This window comes from Condylura cristata, unplaced genomic scaffold (assembly GCF_000260355.1).
Source record: "Condylura cristata isolate star-nosed mole 26May11 unplaced genomic scaffold, ConCri1.0 scaffold00002, whole genome shotgun sequence".
NCBI classification, from domain to species: Eukaryota; Metazoa; Chordata; class Mammalia; order Eulipotyphla; family Talpidae; genus Condylura; species Condylura cristata.
In genome coordinates this window covers 47,533,030-47,555,694 of record NW_004567103.1, presented here as the reverse complement: position 1 = coordinate 47,555,694, position 22,665 = coordinate 47,533,030, and the positions used below count along the sequence as shown (strand labels likewise).

Sequence of the window (22,665 nt, the reverse complement as noted above, 5' to 3'; positions counted from 1 at the left end):
TTTTTTTTTTTTTTTTTTTTTTTTTTTAACAGTGTGAACTAATTCTTGAACTAAACACTTTGCAAAGAAACTGGAACTCAGTGGAGAGGAAGACCACAGAAGGGTTAGGTGTAAAGTGATTTTAAGGCCAAAGGCCAATGAACTAGTTAGTATCTGGAAGAGTGATCAAGAGGCAGAGAAGCAGAGGGGTAGAGCTGGCATGCCCAGACATGGCAATGGGCACCAGTGGACACACATGGCAAGTTACTTTGCTGCTGATTAGGAGGCCAACCTGGTCACCCAGGCAGGGCTATTTCATTTTCTCAGTTGGAAACGAGGAACAATCTTTACACTTTAAAAAAATCTTCTGGAGAAACAATGTAAAGAAAGGGTTGATTTAAAAAATGATGTTGGAAATAGGACTTGGTTCCTAAAAGATAAGGGGATCCATATCCATCTTTGTCGGCGTTTCCTCTTTGTCTTTGGCTTGTCCCTCTGGCTTCCCCACTATGGCACCCACTCTTACGCCCTCCCCTCCCACCTCCCCCTCCAGCACCAGGCTTTGTCTTTATGCCCCGTTCCTCTGCGCCCTGTGCTTACCCTTTTTGTAGCCGGTAGTTGTCTTGTGACCCAGGAGCTGGGAACCTGCCTGAGAATGGAGGATGTGTCTGCAGTAGCCTCTTGCCTATTAGACTGCCTGGTTCATGGTCGCCACTCGGTACTTGAAGGGATGAATGAATGAGTGGAAAATGTCAGCCAGAATTTGGGGCCTATATAAATTGGCTTTGAAATAAGGAAGAGGATGATGGGGATGATCCAAGGTCACAGTGGGTGGGGTGGGTAGTAAAATGACTGATCATCTCAGCAATGAATGTAAAGTTTATTTTCTGTTATTTTCTAATGTCATTATTTTCTCACTTTATTTTCCCTTGACTGAGAATTAAGAATTTTAGTGATTTGTTTATATTTAAAACATCACTGTCAAATACTCTGAAAGCACCTACTTCATATAGTAACATTTAAAGTTAATGGAATTATTGAATAATTTAAGGATACCAATATACTATTAATATTATAAATATTGCTAAAAGTGTAGAGCAAATGTGTTTTTTATGAGACCTGGAATTAGACATGTTCTGGTAAGCAGAAAATACTATATATATATATATAAAACATGTTCATTGATGATGATGTACACCTGAGACCTAAAGGAAATAAACCAATGTTTCTTCAATAAAAATAAAAAGTAAATAAATTTGAAACTCTATGAAGACATGTACTTTTATACTTTTAAGAATATATCATTTATATCATTTCTAGAGGGCAGTATGAGTGCAAATGTAGGCTTTTGGGAAGCGTAGCCATAGACATGAGACTGTAGATAGATAGGATGGGACAAAAGTGCAGTATATAGTAAGGTAACTGTAAAGCTGGCAGTGATGTTCTTCTATAAATTCTGTCATTCCATTATTACATTATTTATGGTGCTTGCAAGAGGTAAATTTTTGTCTTCCATTTTCTTTCCACTGCAAGGGAACCACAAATTATATTCTAGGCAGTCAATTCTGTCTTTGCCTATCTTGATTCAGGCCATGTATGTCTATATAATGTGAAAATGAAAACTGTATTAGTGCCACTATGTTAGTGTCTTCTGTGACATACCCACCTTGTGCCAGATGTTTGAAAAGAATTTTACTTAGTATATTTTTTGCAATACATGCTGTATTGTGATTATAATACATGCAGGTTTTAAAGGCCAAGCTACTCTTTAGAATTGTTATTCCAATTTGCAGAGTATCTTCTGCTTATTACATTATTGACTTGTAGGTATTGACCACTTTACATGTTTGCTAGCCTCAGATAAAAACTTTTGTCTAGTTTTAACCTAATTTTTGACACACATTTTTGGTTACATTTTGCTCATTTTGTTTTGTTTGATCCATTGTCTGTTTTATTCTTCTCACTGAGCATTTAATTATTTATTTATTTATTTATACATACAGAACTGGGGTGCAGGCCAGAGGTGCAGGGGTGGTGAGAGGATTCACCAGAGACAGAGTAGAGAGCAGAACAGGCAGATTGATGAAGTACACTGCTGAGGGGAGCAGTGGGCAGGTCAGGAGATTTCTGTGATGCGATGTGGGTCACCTCTGGGGCCAGGGATCGATCTCTCACTGAAGTGGCTGTGGCTGGCTTGCAGTGCTATGTTCTAACCCATTACACCACCAGGGAGGGCCCTGCATTTAAATATTTTAAGCTAATATTGTGGGTTATTTGCATACTAGGGGTGCTAATATGCACATGTTTTAAACATGTTATAATATGTCACATGTTATAAATAATTTCTCTATGTTACCTATTAAGTTTGTGCTTCTTAATAGTTATCCTCACTGTTCTCATTTCCACGCTGACCTGGACTGTCACATTGGTCTGTGTGTCTTTCTCCCCTGTGTTGACATTTTCACCATTTTCCTTTCCCTCTAGTTTTTTCACCTCATGTTCTTCTCTTTCTTTCATCTGGTTCCTTTATCCCACAATTTCTGTTCTAAACATGTAATCAATAAGCTCATTCTGCCTTGCAGAATTCTTCCTGGACATGGGAAAGAACCCACATCCGAATCTACAGGCAGTGTCTCATTTCTCAATCTTGAGAATCACAGCTGCAGACAGTGTTAAGAGTATGGAGTCTCTCAACTGAACAGAGTCAGAAAGTTGAGAACCCCTGGGTTTATAGAAGACATCAAAATGCCGCTCACATTTCCCTTCTCTTTGTTTCTATTAAACCGTGATAGAGACCCTGTGTCCTCCAGCCCATCTTGAAGGAACTCCTCTATATAAGCTTGGCAGATCTGCAAATTACTTTTAAAATTGATTGCTGAATGTGCTGAAGGCCTTGGCTCGACTAGGTCTGGAAGACCAGCGTCTTTCTTGAAGCTGGATCAATAGGAGAGGCCACTGTCTTTATATAACACCATGGGGTCAAGTTCAAATTACATTTGCACATGAGAGCTTTTAAAGCTAATGCAATGCCAGGAACCTGTAGGGAGGGGTCACGCTCCGCTTTGTAGATTTATAGTCATGTATCCAGTATCCCAGGAAAGAAGAAAAGGTTACCTCTTGCCTCTGGGGAGCACTCAGACTGCGCCACACTGACCAGAAGATCTGCAAGCTGAGAAAATTCTGCTACCTTCTTTTCACCCAAAGGACGATTCATGAATCAGTACTTAAACTCACAAAGCAAGGACTATGTCTTTGCATACTGAATTACTTTACAACATGTATTAAAATTGTAGGTTATCATTTCGAGTGGATTTGATTTACATTATATTAAGTCATACAGTTAAATGTTTCTAAAGAGAATTAAACAGTACATAGCTTTTTAATATAGACATTAATATCAATAAACAATGCATAGCTTTTTATTATAGACATTGATGTCAAAAAATTGCACAAAAGAGGAAAAATAAGCAAAGATGTTGAGACCATCACAGATGCTGTTACTAAGTTTTAAATTTAGACTTCAGCTTCCCTGAACCAAGATAAAAAGGATAACAATGAGGTGATAGTTCTCTCTTGGAAAGAGAAAACATGCTAATAAGCATTCAGAGAAGGGGAGTGCTTTTTTTCCCCCCTTGTATAAACTTAAAAAAAATATATTGTGTCAAACTCATATTGGACTTCGGGTAACCTAGTGGTAACCTTCCCATTATAACTGTAAACATGGAAGCATTTTTTCCTCATGTTTATTTCTTACACTAAATTTTCAGTATATTCAAAAGTGTTAGATATACATATAATTCTATGAAAGAGTTTTCAGGGTAGTTTTGGTAAAAGCAATTTCACTGTAGTTCAGGGATCTATTTATCTGTCATTTTTAAATATCCAAGGATCTGTATAGTTAGCACCTAAAATATGCAGAGACCAGTATGCCTCTGACTATACATTCCTTGACTGTTAGATTACCAAACTGGGCTTTGTGAAAACTTTGCAGGACTTCAGATGGAAGTAGTGAAAAATGAAATTTTGCCTATAATACGGTGATTGTGGGTAAAGACATACATCATCCACATTTTGATGAGAAAACAATAAGACCTTAATACTTGATATGGTTCATTTTCTGTTGCTAAACAAAAAAAAAATCATTAATGTAATAATATACATACATATATCTTTATATATATCTACACATTCTATACACACACACACATGCACTGTACACATACACACACTGGCCCTCAGGGCAAGCTTCTTGTTGCAGTTCTTACATGACTTTTCTTTAGAAATTATGGGGAAGATATTCCCTCCCACTTTCCTCCCTCCCTCTTTCTTTTTCTCCTTTCTCCTCCTCCTCTGTTTCTGAGTCCACCATCCTATCAGTTCAGGGCCCTCCCCATATGACCTTATTTTACCTTAATTCCTTCCTAAGGTCTTATCTCCAAGTATAGTCACACTGGGCTTTTAGGGATTCAACATTTACATCTTTGGGGTGCACAGTTGACTTCATAACAGATGCCACAATGAAAAAAAAAAAAGAAGTGGCTATAACTTCTTTTGATCATTAATAAAAGCAGGGAATAATCCTGAAGAATTTTGTTGTGATTGATAACTGTGGAACTCTGTGAGAAAAGTAATTACCCTTTTAAATATGTGTGTTCTTTAGTAGATTAAACAGGATTTAGAGACCCCCTTTTAACCCTAAAATTTAATTTCTTATATAATAATTCATTTGGGTAATCTATTTCTAATGCCCATGATCTTCTTTCATTATTCATTCTTCGTACATGCAGAGTATTTTGGGGCAGGAATAATGGAAGAATCTGACTGGCCTGTGTTTAAATCTCAATTTTTCTTTCTACCTGCCAGATATCCTTCAGCTCATTAGGTTTTGAGATTATGCTTTTGTCTGTGAAATAATTAATGATACAGTGATGCATATATTACTGAGAATATAGTCTATGCTACTGTGTGATTAAATCTGTCTGTGTATGTGTGTATATGTGCACACACACATATATGTACCTACACATACATTATAAGAACTTACCACCTTCTCATGTACAATTTATAGGTAAGAGACCAGGGATAATAGGAGACTTTTGATGCCAAACTCAAAGAAATGTTTATCTGAATTACCTAGTCTGATGGCAATGGAGAAGAGGTCAGAGGAAATCACTTATGTTAAATTTTAGGGGACACTGTCCCAAAGTGACACAGGCAAATTCTCCCATACCTTCCACCAGAACTTAGATATATGGTTTTGTCAAAGACACTGGTTGAACAGCATCGTGTTTAGCTAAATATTGTTTTACTAGCAGTTTCTGCCTCAAATGGTTATTGTAAAAATTAGAAACAATTCATTTATGTGTTCACCTAATCATTCATTCATTGAATTATGAGTATTGTAACAAAGTGCCTAACAGGGTATCTTATACATAGTTAATATTAAAAGGATGGGATTTTCCTTATTTTCCCCTAGCACCTTCCTATTCAAAGTGTGGTCCATTGTCCAACAGTATTACAGCAACTGGAAACTTGTTAAAGCTGTAGAATTTCAACCCCAAGTTAGATCTACTGAATCAGAACCTGCATCTCAACCATTTGAGAAGTTCTGCTTCAACATGTTGCCTTTTATATTATAGCATCTGTTAGTTTGAGCACTTACAAAATTGTAAGAATCAGATTATATAATATGTATAAAATACATTAAAAGTGCTTTGTAACATTATGTGTATGTGCCTGTGTAAAGGGGAATAATATAATCATAAATTATTGGAATGACAAGACTTAAGGGTCCTTAGGTTCTTAACAATTTTCCAGTCTTGATCACATTATACCTGATATTGTAATGTCATGTCAAAGAGGCATATGTTTCCAGAAAATGTGTGTGGATCATCATGTACTATCTAGAGACAGATTTTTTTTTTTCAGGAGCTTCTGGGCCCACCCTTATAAACAGAGGGGTATTAAGATAGTTAATTTTTCTTTTGTAACCACCATTCTTTTTAGACATCTAAATAGTTCAGTCTTTTATGTTCTTAATTATGTTACTGTCCTTTAATTTGATGGAATATGTAAATTTTTACATCAGGTGAATGTGGAAATGATTATGAAAAATACATCTAATCGTGAAAATGTAAAACTTGACTAAAGGATAAAAATGCTAGCTTCATGGTATTAACTCACACTGAAGTTAATCATGTGTTAAAATAAAAGCGTTCCAGATTCCGTATACCAGTGTTGAACTATAAAAAATGAGAATCATCTTCTCATGGAATGATGTTTTCTCATCTGTCAATTGGGAAAGATAGTATTTATTCTACTTGTCTCCAGATTTTGTGGTTATGAGATCCTAGAAAACTGTGGTGTGGTTATAGAAGCTGACTTATGTATTTAGTGTTGTTAAAGTAAGAGGTATTTGTGAGCATGCATTGCATGTGAAAGAAGTTATTATTAAAATGTTTGGCAAATAAACTTGCAGGCTAAGCTAGGGCCCCAGTATCTCCATCAAATCCATATTGTCCTGGCCTTCACAAATCCATAATGTCCTGGCCCAGGAGCCTCACAATCTCCCTGTGAGGTAGGTCAGGAGGTAACAATCTCCCTGTGAGGTAGGTCAGGAGGTAATAAAGACTCACTCACTCTTTCCGTAGGTCATGTAGGTATCAGTGTGTAATAGATATAATCTAGCTGTTGTCATCTGATGCACATGGGGACAGAGTGGATGTTCGAAGAAGACCAAAGAGCTAAGAAGCTGACAGAGGAACAGAGGCTCTAACAATGGGTCTTTCTGGGTCACTGGATCAGACCTTTGCTCACCTGCCTATAACTACAAGGGCTGGTAACAATGGGAGAGATTCCCCTCTGTGCCTTTAGAAGCGAACACACACATGCCTGGATAGAGAGACCCAGAAGAATACTTGGAGGTTTATTATAGGCCTTGCATTTAATTTTGTATTTCTTTCATTAGCATTCAGTAAATTAATGTTTAACTGTCAACTTGAGCATAGATGCTGGGGGGATAAACATATGCATATGACATGTCTTCCCTTGGGGCCTTTCAACTAATTGTGGAGATAATAAACAGTTGCATCAGAGGGAAAGATAACATTTGTGTTGTACTTTAAAATAGAGTTTGGTGTGTTGGGCTACATTTAAAAATTATGCATGTGTGTTTAAAAATACATTTTTTTAATCTATAGTTATATCTTTACTACATAGGGCAAAAAAGACCAAAATGGAGTATACATGAAAATGTTCATAATAATAAAAATTAAAATTATTTTAAATTTTTATTATTTTCTGTAGTTTTCATATTTCCCTCAGTGGACACATGCTGTTGATATAAATGCAAGACAATGTCACTAATTTTTGAAGCCCTGAGGCATTTTTATTCCCACTATCTCCCAGGAGCCTCACAATCTCCCTGTGAGGTAGGTCAGGAGGGAACATCGATGTTCTGGAGGAGACATGCAGTGTGATCAGTGCAGTGAGATGCCATGACGCCTGCAGCGTTAAACAAGCAACACATGGCAAAATCAGGAAAAAGAAAGGTGAATCAGTAGTGCCTGAAATGAAAGGGAGGGTGTCAAGATTCCTGAACTGTTTAGATTTAGTTAGGGCGGGGCTTTTCCTTCAACTGGTTCACAAAACTGAAGCCTGGTTCACTTTTGCAGTGTGCAAAAGTGAACCCACCTGATTACGTTTGGGTTGAGTTTGCTTCACAGCTCTGGCACTGCCCTGCCATTTTAGCCTGTGAACTTACTTAAAGACGCCAGACCTCAATTTTGTTATCTATAGAACAAGCCAAATACACTAACTCTTGTAAGGGTTAAACGACTTCATACATATAACAGCCAATAAAAGTAAAGCACAGGGCCCTCCCTGATGGTAAGAGGGTTAAAGCACATCACTGCGAAGGTGTTGCAGCCACTTAAGTGTGAGTTGGATCCGGCCCGAGCTGACCCACATGGTGCGGCAGACCTCCCTTGTCTCACCCGCTGCTCCCCTCAGCAGTGTACTTCATCAATCTGCCTGTCCTTCTGTCCATTCCATCTCTGGTGAATCCTCTCACTGCCTCAGGCCTATACCCCAGTTCTGTAAACATAAATAAATAAATATATTTTTTAAAAATGTACAGAGAACAGTTGAAAGGTAAACAGTTTTTTAATTGGTTAAATAAATAGGAGATGGAGAAACACTCTCAAGAAAAATATATGACCAGAAGGAGGTTTCAGCAATTATTAGCTAATGTTATCATCCTTATCCTCATTGGTGCTGGGCTGATAAGGATGATGTGGCATGAACTGATATCTGTGTTGCTTTCAGGAAAACAACCAATTATCTCGCTGCAGATGATAGCAACTTTTGATCTTAAAGGGTCTAGGATTAGATAGAGAAGTTAGATCAGTACAAAAACACTTGGCATTTATCTTTCAATGATAATATCATTCATCTTGAGCTACATAAACATATGGATTGGATTGACCAACTGATTTAATAGTAAGAAATATATATCAAATGTTTATAGATACACCACAAACTGTGGATAACTGTAGATCGGGTGGCACAGTATTATTGGATAATTCAGCTGTCTAAGACCATACCAGCCCATCCCCGTTTACTGGAAATGTTTGGAATCTGTGTGTACACTTAAATGTTCTGTTTATATAATGTAAGGCAAGGAATTATCAAATTAAGATTGTTTTGTCTTTGAAAGACCTTAACCGTGAGTCAGGGGTGGGAGCTGCTGAGAGGATTAATTCCCTCAGACATATAAAATTGAGACTCAGTTTCAGAAGTATACCTGATTGTTCAAACTGTGAAGTACTTGAATAAATGTCACTTTGTAAATACTGGTTGGAGGGTGTTTTGAGGTAGTTTGTAACAATTGTCAATATTATTTATTGATTATAGTAAGCCTAAGGATCTACATCTCATTTTGGTAAGACCCCTGGAGGGTTCTGCAGTAGAGACTGGTTATAAAGGAGGAATATGTATAAGTGACAAGTAAAATTTAAAAAAAAAAATCACCAACTGAACTCCATTCCAGAAGTAGCCTGAATTCCATTCCAGTTGAATTTAGATGACCAGAGAAAATGTACAATGGAATCCTAGTTGCTTTAACATCCTAATTGGTTTAAATCCTGCAGTTGTTACACCAGTGGGATATTGAAATCCCAAAATACTGGGGAAAGGGGAAGCAAGAACCTGGCCTAAGCATTTCTTTTCCCTCCTACTTCATTTTCAAAACATGTCAAATATATTTCTTTGTCATTTTTTTCAGACCCCCTGGTTGTGGAATACAAGGCATTGCTGGTACAACTACCCCTATCAGGTAGGAGACATTACTGTCTGCATTCTTACACATACAGAGTCTCTTCCTTCGGTCAATTTCCCGGAACTAGGGAGGTCCCAGCAAGTGGGCAGCTGCTTTGCTTTTTGGCCCCCTGCCCCTTGTTGGATGCTGAAATAAGCTAGCGAGGGAAACAGTTTATATTTTCAGTATTCAGAATCAAAGCCGAATTGTGTTTAGCAGATGAAGTAAGCATGGAAGGTGCAATTTCAGGAGAGTAAGATACAATCTAGTTCAATATATGGTTGGCTCCTGCTTCTATAGTTGATTTACTTTAAGGTGGCAAGCCCGTGTCCTGGTGACAACATGGGCCCATATTGACAGCCCAGGTGTGGAACTGGAGTGGACATGCTGGATTTAGTTCACTTGGTGGCTTAGGAGCAGCGTTTAAATATGTTGATCAAGACCTATTTCCTTTTATACTACTGTTATATATATACAGTGTGTGTGGGAAGCATTGATAAAAATGAGATTAAAATTATGTTCTAGAAAGGAGCATTTCAGATGCTTACCCACTGCCATACTTTTACCTCTGACTATGAATTCAGTAATATCATGTTACAGGGGGGTCCCAAGATGAGTTACTATTTGAATATCACACCTGGACTTTTCTGGAAATTTCTTGCTAAAAAAATCTAAAATTTATTTTTTAATTGAAAGATGCTATGTAAAAGAATAGTTTTAACTAACTAAAGCGAAACATGTTATTATAAACAACTGGAATTTATTGAATCTGATTGGAATTCTTTTGAGTTGTCTTTTTAGAGTCACTTGACCTTTTGGTGTGAGATGGTTAGTGGGAGCAGACATGCACTGCTTCCTTCTATTATGCAGAGGGTTACCACTGGGGCAGGACTACACATGCTTCTTGGGAGGCAAGCATGAAACTAAGGGCATGTAGGGCACGGTGGAATGAAATCCAGTTTGCATCGCTTCCACATCCTTTATTCACACTACAAAAGCCCTGTCTTTAAGCATCAGGATGTGGTTAGAGATGAACACTGGGATGTCTGAACATTGAAACCAATAACCATGTACGTAGCTGTAATTCTCAAGTTCAGCTGCTATTTGATTAATTTAAATACTGGGAATGTTGTCATTTACAGCTCTCTTTGTGCCTTGTAATGGTATATTGAGTGGAACAATCCATGTATATATCTAGAATTCTATTTCTAAAAGTACATCAAAGCCTTCTAGAAACTTTAACTCATATATTAATGTGGCAGATGCTCTAATGCTCTGCATTTATGAGGTAAATTCTGTCCTGTGAACGACATTGAGACAAATGCCATATGAAATGTAATACCCACGCTTCTTCATAACTATAATGTAGTCTGAAATAACTTTCACATTTATGGCTGCATCTGACAAAATGCTTATTTCTGAGAAAATTAGTTGCTAGGGCAGTGGCTCAAAATATAGTTGCAGGCTGTTTCAGAGGGAACTATAGATTCAATATGAAAAATTGAGGATCTGTTAGACACGGTAATGTTTAGAAAATAGCATCAATTAGTACAGAGGGAAAGATAGGATTTAGATCAAGACTATTTCCTATTGCTTATCAATATAGTTCGGCATATATCATTCCAAAAACTAGGACCAATTCATAAATTGTGGGAACTGTGATCATTTTTAAACTCTATATTGTAATAGGAACAAAACATTTGCTGCATTCTTTGTCTGTGCAGGAAAAAAAAAATGTAACAACATATATATAAAATGAAGAGGTTCCAATTTAGAGTCAGTCTCAGGCCTTACAGTAGAGCACTTTTGAAAATGGGACATGCTGTTGAAACATAGTGCGTCATTAGCCTATATATTAAATATCTAATCAGATTTTTATATGAAAAAGAAATGGTCTACTTCAATTTTTTAAGGACAGCTGCTCCATATGTATGGAGATATATATGTATATGTGTGTGTGTATGGATATATATATATATATATATATATATATATATATAATGTTTTGTGTATATATAAAAGTGTGTTTGTTTTTAATATAAAAACTGTGTGCAGTTGCCTTCAGCTGTATCTTGTAGTTGTATCTACAGCACAAAGGTTGGGAATGGGAAGTCCTAGGGTGGTAATCATAGGCGTCCCCCCCCTAGCTGTGAGACCTGAGAATTAACCACAGCAATTTCCTATCAACCACATGATCTAGAAAATGGTGGTGCTAATTGTACAGGATTTTTATGGAAGTCAAAGGGGTTAACATGGGTCAACTTTGTCAACTGCAAAGCACTTCGCAAGTAGGCTAATTATGACTCTTGCTTCTGAACTCTGTGGCTTCTTGATCTGCTCTCACTTGTTCTCATAACCCACAGTGGCCTGGTTCCAGGTGGTGATATAGGGAGTAAGGGGCTTGTATTAAACCTGAGATTTTATCATCACCCCAAGCCTCCTAAGCCAGTGTCTTATTCTCTAGCTTTGCTGCCTGATGTCTGACCTGTATACTCATCCCTCCACATTAATGTCTTCACATTTTAAATGGAACATTTAGTGGGAAGTACAGTCACTGCAAGGTGATGCCAAGATTGAATACTGTCATGCATATTATTGCCAGAGTTTAGAGTTTCTGGTGGGACAGTGTCACGGTCTGTGTGTGTGTTTGTGTGTGTGTGTGAGAGAGAGAGAGAGAGAGAGAGAGAAAGAAAGATCAATGAGAGGGGAAACTGTCTTCCTTGATGTTGATGCATAAACTTGGTAATGAAGGGAATGTCAGTTTCTTGTGAGTGGAAGTCATCTTTTGTGCTGCTAGTATATACAATTCTTTGTTGAAACATACTGTATTTATTGAATTACCATTGTGTTTACCAAATATACTAGTACCTTATGTGTAATGCTACAGATACATTTGTGTGGTAAGTTTCAAGGATCTTTCATTCATTCTGATAGAGCATGACATATTTACAACTCAAAAAAGCCAAACTAGTAAGAACAGCTGATTGGACTGAATTTATTCTTATTATTATAGCTTATTTTTATATCATTTTGTGCTTTTTTCCATCTCAGTTGTAATCCCTGTGGGCTTCCCATCACCAAATCACCCGTGTGCATCACCATAGTTCCATGCTCTCCCCCTCCATTTTTGATCCCATTCCCCACTCTACCCCCATAAAATGTCTCTGGTATATAGTTGCTCATTATTATTATTTTTCCCCCCTGGCCCTTTATGTTTCTGCTATGAAACCACCCAGTATTTTTCTTTTTCTTTCTGGCTTATTTCACTAAGCATGATCCCTTCCCATGAGCTGGATTTTTGAAAGATATTATGTTTTCATGGATTTATGTGCAAAATACTTTTGAATTCCGTATGCATGGGCCTCTCCCCATTCTTGAGCCTCTCAGACAGGAGGAGCAAGTACCACCTCCATTTTACAATATGTAAAACCAAGCCTCAAGTTTCCTAGCTCCTAATGCTATGGAGCTGGGGCTCCAGTGTAGATTTTCTGGCTTTGTGCTTAACATGGTATCTCTTGGAAGCTTTCTTGTTCCTCGGATCTCTTAACAAATAGTTTTGAATTATCTTTTTTGAGTTTCCCATGCTGAATGTTTCTTCATAGCAAGAAAACCCTCATTAACGCAAAGCCAAAATTATGCCTCGGTGACCCAGATGGTACCTGCCTTTCCATCTCCACCTCCTTTGTCCTCATGCTGTGGAATCTCACAGCAGTTGTTCAGAGTTATTCTTTTGGCTATATGGCAGAGTTTTGTTTTTTATGTACTTAAGGAATTTTGCAAATACACTTATCAAAGAACTGCAAATGTTACTGTTGAACTGAACACTACTTTGGTACCAGATGTTCATACTGATTAACCTTTTTGTTGATTAAAGGTGAAAAAGTAATGCCAACAAGCTGTATGTTAGAAGTACCCTTTAGAGGCTTACCCACAAAGAAAACGGGGCAGGGATTTGTGGGAGGTGTAAGACCACATCAATTTAGCACTGAGCTTGAGAAGTTTGGGGAAGAATTGGGTTTCCTATTAACTATTAACCTTTGCTTTTTTTTCTTTGGTCCTCAGCCACTCACAACTGACCTTCACTACTATTATCTACTGGAGCTGTCCTTTTATTGGTCTTTAATGTTTTCCCAGTTCACTGATATCAAAAGAAAGGTAAGAGGATTGTGTTGTGAAGTACTTTTGCACATTTGTCTTTAATTGGTCCTTGGCAGATGGGTATAGAGTTTCAGAGACACTCACTCCCCTTTGCCCTGCATCACTAGGCCAGAGCTGCTCTCTGCATTATTACCGACTATTACCTATTTTTGTTTGTGCTGTTTTGTACTTTGTTGTATGATCTCTTCTTTCTCTCCCAAAACTTAGTGTTATTTTTTTCCATAAAAAATAAAGCAGTGATGCCCAACAACAGTAATTTTCTCTCAGTCTGATTCGTAAGTCCTCTGTTCCCCTAATTAAATAAAGAACTGCAATTTTATTTGTAACTCCTGGTAGAGAATAAAATCTCTGTTCCAGTCCTGCAGAATGAGGTTTTCCCCACCCAAGTAAAGGGTTATCTAGTATCAAAAAAATGTATGATGAACATACAACCTTCCTAAGTGAGATGAAATGTGGTTTTCATCCCTCCTTTCCACTGAAATAGCTTTTGCTGAGGGTGATATTGACTTTCTACATGTTAAATATATTATTCAAGTTCTCAATGGGGGGGAAGGGAGGGAAATGCACGGGACTATGGTGGTGGCACAGGGGTGATTTGGTGATGGGAACCCGCGGGGATTACAATTGAGATGGGGAAAAAAAGGTGCAAAATGATGTAAAAATAAACTTTTTAATTAAAAAAAATATTATTCAAGTTCTCATGCTACCAACATGTGGACAGAATTGGCACTCTTGGATCATCACTGCTAATTTTTTTCTATGATATCGTATTCTTCCACATTTAGACCGTCTTTGCTGGCCCCCTTCCAGGTGTCCCACTCCCTCCATATTTGTGTGTCCCAGGGTCTCTGGTCCAGAATCATCTTCCTAAATATTCAACTTTATACTCTGGGATCTCCAACTGTGATCTATGTGTTAAGAACTCCCACATAGTTCTCTTCTGCCCCAGATTCTCTCCTGGTCCAGAATTTACACATCAAGCCATAAATAATAGTATTAGGCATCTGCCTAACCTATTACAGTAGCTTCCAGAATGGTCTATCTTAATAGTTGTCCTTGGCACCACTGGCTGAGAGTTAGCTTGCTACTGTGGTATGGTAACTTGTCTGAAGAGGTGTGCTCTTATACCTTTCAGTCATATCTAGTGTTGTAATCCTATGTTGCCTCAATAAAAATTGTATATGTATATAAATTGTATATATACACATACATATATATATATAATTTATATATATATATATATATATATATATATATGGGATACATGGGCTAGTGTATACACACACATATATACACACACACATATACACACACTAGCCCATGTAGCCTCTTCTTTGAAGCATTAAGGTTTCAGTTTCCTCAGGGTTTTCCCTCTTTCCTCTGTGTTTATTTTCCAAGTGTTCTCCATTTACCATATCGTATTTTAACAATATGATGACCTAATTTCTTCACTTGGAAGGTGAAGTCTAGGGTATGTTCATCTATACCTTTCATACCTGCTTGCAGTGGGGTTCAGAAATATATAGGGAGGTGAGTAAGTGGACTCATCAGAATGTCTTCTGACTTACTAATGGAAATCTTCCACACTCTGTAAATGAGACTGCATTGTGATGGAATAGAGTACTATAGTACATCATTTCTAGGTTAGACCAGTAATTGCTAAGCTGCAATGTGTATCCAAGTGGCAAGTCATGTAGGAGTCTGTGGCCCAGTGACTGAGTGCCTTTTCCCCAGGTACGCTCCTTTCACTCTCCTACAGCTGTGCTCAATGGCTGGCAAAAGCTCTCTCTTCTGAATGGTGTGATTGCATGTGCCATAATGTGGTATATGTCATCTGAGTCTCAGAAGAATGATCAGGGTCAGGACTAGGGTTTAGGTAAACCAGATAACTCACTTACACTCAACAGGCCGACTGACTATTAAATACACTGCTGAGGGGAGCAGTGGGCAGGTCAGGAGAGGTCTGCCATGCCATGTGGATCACCTTCGGGGCTGGAGATCGAACTCATGTTGAAGTGGCTTTATCTTCTTAGTGCTGTGCTTTAACCCGCTGTGTCACCAGGGAGGGCCCTACCTTGGCCATTTTTAAGTGTACAATTTTATAGTGTTACTTACAGGCATAATTTAATTGTACAAACTGCCTACAAGAAAACTTACCTTGCAGAACCAAAACTGTGCTTATTAAATAGCATTTTACCAGTCTTCTTCCCTAGCCCCTGGTACCTTCCACTGTACTTTCTGTTTCTGTGAATTAGACTACTTTAGGTCCCACATGTAAATGGAAACCTACTATGTTTGGGCTTTCATGATTGACTATTTCTCTTTAGCCTCTTATTCTTGGATTCATCCATGCTGTAGCGTGTGTTGAAATTTCCTTTTTAAAGCTGAACGTTATGTATTTTCTTTTGAGGAGCATTTTCCCCCAGATAGTCACACAAAACACTTGTACAACAAGGAAGGTGGTTTGAATATTCTCCCCATTCTCCCAATTGATGTAAAATGAATTTATGTAGATTTTCTGAGGCTGTGCAACATGGGAGTGAATCAGAGTGCAAACTTCCCTAGTAAAGTCCTCTTTAATTCACTCTTAGATTAGACATGTACAAATTCTTGCATTGTCTAGTCTTGCCATGCTCCTGACAAAGGAATAGTCAGCCTTTTCCATCTCTGTCATTTTTTTTTATATAAAAGTTTATTTTTACATCATTTTGTACATTTTTTTTCCATCTCAATTGTAATCCCCGCGGGTTTCCCATCACCAAGTTACCCGTGTGCCTTCACCATAATCCCGTGCACTTCCCTCCCCAGCCCCCCCATTTTTGATCCCATTCCCCACTCCACCCCCACAAAATGTCTCTGGTATATGGCTGTTCATTATTCTTGTTATTTTCTCGCCTGGTCCATTATACTCCTGCTATAAGTGAAACCATCTGGTATTTTTCTTTCTCTTTCTGGCTTATCTCACTAAGCATGATCTTTTCCAGCTCCATCCAAGTTGCTGCGAAAGACATGTGTTTCTCTTTTTTTGGTTGCTGAGTAATATTCCATTGTATATATGTACTACATCTTTTTAATCCAGTCATCTACTTTTGGACCTTTGGGCTGCTTCCATGTTTTTCCAATTGTAAATAAAGCAGCAATAAACATGGGGGTGCAGGTATCTTTTTCAATCAGTGTTTTTGTGTCTTTTGGGTAGATGCCTAGGAGTGGGATTGCTGGGTCGTAGGGAAGCTCCATGTTTAGCAGTTTGAGGAACCTCCAAACAGTTTTCCATAGTAGTTGTACTAGTTTCATTCCCACCAGCAGTGCAGGAGAGTTCCTTTTTCTCCACATCCTCACCAACATTTGTTGTTGCTAGTTGTTTAAAGATGTGCCATTCTCACTGGGATGAGGTGGTATCTCATTGTGGTTTTAATTTGCATCTCCCTTATTACGAGTGATGTTGAACATTTTTTCATATGCTTGCTGGCCATCTGCCATTTCCTCTTTGGCATCTCTGTCATTTTATTAGTTCTTCTGTGTGTGGGTGCCATCTACAGTCAAAGAGAACAATAAGTAAAGGCTAACTGTCCTTGACATTGAGGAGCCTAGTCCTACCCAGACATTGCTATTCCAAAGTGACCATGTTCCCTCCAATTGCTTGAGCTTTCTCATACCTCAACCTGTAGTTTTAGTGAGCCAAATGGCCTCATAGAATCCTCACTGTTTTAAATAAAATGACTTATTTTACTAGCTATGAAAAGATTATCATAGATTGAAGTTTATCATTTTGATGATTTTAACATGTCTTGCATCAAAGTAGATGGTTACTTAGAAACAAGGTAATTTTATAGTGGGGCTCATGGAATTGATTTCACTGCATAGTGTTTATAGATTAATTAGAAGTTTTTTCCTAGTCTACACTAATAGCTCCCTTCTTCACTTGGTCAGATTATCTTTGCACATGCCTGGTAAATCTGGTATATTTATGTTTCTTCCACAAAATAGTATTGTGCCACTACCAGACATTCTGGTGCTCAGAACAGGTGTATTAAGGAAGGTCTTTTCCTCTGTTGCCACCTCTTATTAGTGAGTCTTAGCTCTTCCTCTTTGTATCTTGTTGTTACTGCAGGTTTCCTCCCCACTCTTCTACCATCTGGAGGACTTTCATTCCAGCTGTCAGTGCGGGCTTAGGGTGCACTGGCTGCCAGGGTCCTCCCCCTTCATACACCGCAGCTATGAACTAAACCCTCTGCACAAAGCCTGCTTCCTAGTTGTGGACTAGAGATATCCCACTGATAGCATCATGTAGGGATAAGCTTATGAAGGATATTCATTCATAGGGTCTTATTAAAACAACAAATAAATTCTTGGTATTCAACATTGTTTGAAACATCTTTTATTTCTTGTGGCTTGATTTTTCTTAAAATTCTGCCCTACAGCCCCTGTTCACAATGAGTATTTCTTCTCCCACACATCCAAATTATCCAAGGAAAGCTAGTAAGTATTGTTGTGCTGAGCTCAGAACAGCTTGCTCATGTCTATGCTCTGCGCCTCTTTTAACTAAGCTGCTGTTTGACTTGATGGTCTGGGCCCTTGGCCAATGGGCCATGCTCATGTTCGAAATCCTTCGTAGGAAATTATCTATGGCTGAGTTCCAGAGCCCAGCTGGTAAAATCAGCTTCTTGCTCTTTCAGTCTTTAACCTGAGAGAAAAACTGCATCTCGTGCAAGATTCCTAGTAAAGAGATACAACGATTCACTTTGGCAGGAAACTTATTGTCTTGTGTTTGCTATCTGGTGAATGACTGTGCCCCTTGCACTGAGCACTTCAGCTGCCTTTGGGAACCTATCATGTTCTAGATCCTTCCCCTCTCAATTAATTTAAGGCAAAAGAAAATGCATGCTTTCCTCCTCTTACAAGAAAGCAGTACAGCATAGATTTAAATGAAATAATGTCCATGGGACCATTAGAATGCTTGATGAAATAGAATAGTACCTAGCATGTAGTGACCAAAATCTGGTCGAATCAAAATGCAGTGTTAAACCAAACAGGCAGAAAAACTCTAAAACTAGTGGTCACAAGTTTTTGTGTTTTGGGTCGGTAAAAAAAAAAAACAAGAATAATTAGGAAGAAGAACTAAAGGTGGTTAATCTTTTTTTACTTTTCCTAATTTAAAAGCGCTGTTTATCACCATCAATTCACAAAGGAAAGGACATTTGAAAAGAGAAAAGTTACATTGTAGTAAACAAGAACACTTTAAATCTATCATTATGGAGAAGATTCTTATTTTCTCATCATTTTTCCTAGACTGGGGAAAACATTATGAGCAATATGGCTTAGCGGCTGGAGGGGTGGGCCTGGAGTTTAGCTACTTGTGCAAGCTCATATCTAACTTGGTGCAACTTTGAGCAAGTGACTTCACCTGTCTCTTCCATGGTCTCCTGATCCAGAGTGAAGTTCACACAACTTACCTCATGTGTATGAACATAAACAATAAACATTCTTTAACAATACCTGGCACATAGTAAATGCTCCGCAAATGTTAGCTATTACTATAGTCATTAATGCAATTCACCAGATATTGTTAGCTCTCCTTTCAGGAGTCGGTACTTTTCAGCTATGTCCTCCATGGCTTGAGGGAAAGAAGGGGGAATGTGGGGGGGGAGGTGACCACACTGTTAGCAAAAGTCCCCTACCCTCCTTCCCTCTGTAGCACAGTGATTGTAACATTTGAGATGGCGCCTGCTCTCCATCCACCTGGATCCCTGAGGAACTGTGAGCAGAGTGCCTTCTCACCCCAATTGGTATCATGCAGAGGATAAGAAATAAGCTATTGTTTAAATCACTGAGATTTCAAAGGCTTTGTTATTATCACTTAATCAAATTTATCCTGACAGGTGCAGCTAATATTATTAATATGGTAATTACCTTTCCCTGGAACAGTTCTTGGAAATAATCTGTCTAGATCAACAGTTCTTCCAGTATGGTCTGCAGACTCCTTGAAATCCTCAAGGCCTTTTCAGGCAGCCCGCAATGTCAAAACTGTTTTTGTAATAACATTGAGATGTCATTCGCCTTTCTCACTGTGGTGAAATCTGCACTGAGTGTGCAGAGGTAAGAGGGGATAATATTGCCAGTTATGCACTAAACTGTACTAGTAGTCATTGTATTTGTCAATGCTACATGCTTACAGGAAGAAAAAGTGTCAGTGTCACTTGAGAATACTTTTGATAGAATAGTAAAAACCTTAATTTTATTAAATCCCCTTCCTGGAGTATACATATAAAAATACTTTGATGAACTGGGAAGTAGGCATAGAGAATTTTTGCTTCCTAACAATGTACAGCAGTGTCTCATGAAAAAGCATGTGCAATTCAGTTCTTTTGCATTGCAAGCTCAACTGGCTACTTCACTCTCCTATAGAATCACATTTTTGCTTGAAAGTATAACTGAGAAACCATGATTATTCCAACTTTTGTACTTGGTGGATATTTTCTTGAAAATGCACAGTGAGATTGTTAAGTTGTTTCAAGAAAAGCAGTTGACTTTGTTGTCAGTGGGAAAGCTCAAACTTTTAAGCAACAATTAAATTTTTGGAAATCTTGTGGCTACCAGCTGGTGCATGTCTGATAGCATCTTAATGCTTAAAAGTTTTTTCTGTTAAGATTGGCAATGTAGCAATATTGATAAATATAATTTTAAAATATTGTATAACCAAGTGATTTCATTAACTCAGTGAACCATTATTTCCCAAATGAGGAAAGCATAGTGTTACAAAACATGGGTAAGTAAAAAATTTATTCAAAAATAAAAATAGACAAAGGATTTTAATGTAAAAGAATATAAAAGGCATTGTTATGGCTTTAGACTCTGCCTTGCAACTAAATTTTCAAGTTTAAATAGAGTAGCTTCCAAGTTTAAATAGTGTAGCTTCATGAAAGAATATCCGTAACTGTCTGAAAAGATTATTAAGATACTTCTCCCTTTTCCAGTTGTGTTACTGGATTTTTTTTTAAAAAAACCTACTTCGATAAAAATAACACATGGCAATAGATTGATATGCAGTTATGAGGTTCCAAGTCTCTTAAGCTGAAAACCCAAAAGATTTGCTATGATGTGAAGTAGTACACTTACTCTCACCATCTTAAACATTTATGCAACATGCATGTGTTTTTCATCAAATACTTGATTACTATGTAAGGGAATTTATCTAAAATAAATAAATGTATCTTACATTTTTTAAAATGTTAAAGTGGAATGTATAATGCAATGTAAGTACTGATAAATATAACCCACATAAGCAAACACTTTTTGATGGTGTCAATAAATTTTAAGAATATAGGAGTCCTGAGACCAAAATGCTTTCTCAGTGCTGGCCTAGATTCTTTGAAGTCTTCCCTAAAAATAGCCCCTGTTGGTACCTGCCTCAGGTGGTGTTAGCATGCCCTTTCCTGCTTGTAAAGCCCAAAATCGCAGGCAACAACACCTGACGCCCTACCTGGGTGAGGATGGTGAGTGCACTCTCTCTGAATCACAGTCAGAGAGCTGTGGAGTTGCTCTTTTGTGTGTCTTCCTGTGACCCGAGTAACAGTGTCCAGCACAAGTTTCTGCTGAGCCAAAGATGCCCAATCTTAGCCTCTGTCCTGTGTTTTTCATCACTACATAAGAAAAGAAAGCTCATTTTAATAAGCCTCCACTTGTGATCAGAGCATTTCAATCCTGCACTGTGTGCAGTCTGGTGGGAAAACACCAGAACAGTATTGTCCGGAAAATATCTTAATAGGACACTTTCATGGGATTTTATTCAAAGGTTTCCTCAGCTAGTGTCTTACTCTGGCAGTCAGACTCCCAAGTGCCGAGCCAAGGGAGAGGCTCTGCAGTGGGGTACCTTGCAGCCAGATCCTGGCCACGGAGTCACCCCTTTGTGTGAAGTCATTGCTGTGTGACAGACACCCACATCTCGGACCCACACTGCACTGCTAATCAAGGGCTGTGGTTTCTCATGTCTCGGGCCCCCGATACTTGAAGATACCACTTTCATTTGGGGGATTTCGTCATTTAGCTTCCTCTGGGGATTTTCTCTCAAGTCAGTCTTGAGAAATCACCCAGTCTGGCTTTCTATACTCGCACAGTCTCCCTGGCTCTGCGAATTCTTTCCATTTCGATCACCATAAATATAAACATTTCATTTTCATAGCCTTTCCTTTGGCCTTTTAAGACGGGGTATCCGCGTTTGCCCCTGTTCCCTTCTCTCCTTACCATTTAGAAAAGGACTGTGTTCTACTTGTTAGTTTCTCAGTTATGTGTGTTTTTAAAAGTGTCCTCTCTATGCCGCCTCCTTCCTCATTATCGTCTTTCCTCAGACCTTTGTTTTTGAGAAGCAGCCTGTCATGGTAGTTAGAGGCCTGAGCTCTGGGGTCAGCAGAAATGGATTCAGTTTTGACCCTACCCCACCCTCACTGTGTGACTTTGGAAAATATGCAGCAGCTCTATGCCTTGGTTTCTTTATGAAATGGCATTCAGCTAGTACTGCCCTGTGGAATTGATGTTAAGAATAATCTGCAGAGTTAGAGCCTTTGGAACTTGAAAATTAGTAGGAAAAGACGAGTTTGCCAGGAAGGCAAAGTGGATAGGGCATGGAGATAAGTAGGACAAATGCCAGCACTCCAGCCTGGGGCCAGCAGAAGCTTGAGGAGTGAAGTCTGTAGGTGGAGATCTGGCTGTTTGTGGAGGCAGGTGGGGAGTTCAGGATGAGGAGTTAAATTTACCAGCAGCCCTGTTCGACCAGAGGAGACTTTTTCTATCTTCATTCTAAATACAAAATTGAGTCCTTGATGGCCCATTGTCATTTTGGGTCTGATGGGCCTTACAGTAAATATGAAGTCAATGTCTTTTGAATCCTGATATATTCTGGGATATTTCTAATTTTAGTTGAGCACAGTCTGCCCCCTACTGATCACTCTGGGTGTTTTCAAGCTGAATTAGTTTCCTTATTACCAAATTTTGCCATTGCCACTCTTTGTTTTTGAGGATACTGCTACACACACACACACACACACACACACACACAAATGAAAGACCATTAACCTGTGCATCAGTGAAGATAATTCTGTTGCAGGCATTTAAGTGTCTTAGAATTGACCCTTCTATCATTAAGAGCTATACAAAGTAGTGTAATTGGACCAAGAATAATTTAAACAGAGCCCTGAACGGTGTAAATGAAGGCCTCC

At 38.3% G+C, this 22,665-nt stretch overlaps 1 protein-coding gene across 1 annotated transcript in view; it reads left to right on the top strand.

Moving 5' to 3' along the window:
- CERS6 (ceramide synthase 6) overlaps nt 1–22,665 on the top strand; it is a 254,533-nt gene that overhangs the window by 177,866 nt on the left and 54,002 nt on the right. The window contains exons 5-6 of the mRNA XM_004674575.2: nt 9,263–9,313; nt 13,358–13,450. Coding sequence (XP_004674632.1) covers nt 9,263–9,313; nt 13,358–13,450 — 144 coding nt within the window. The remainder of the gene's footprint in view (nt 1–9,262; nt 9,314–13,357; nt 13,451–22,665) is intronic.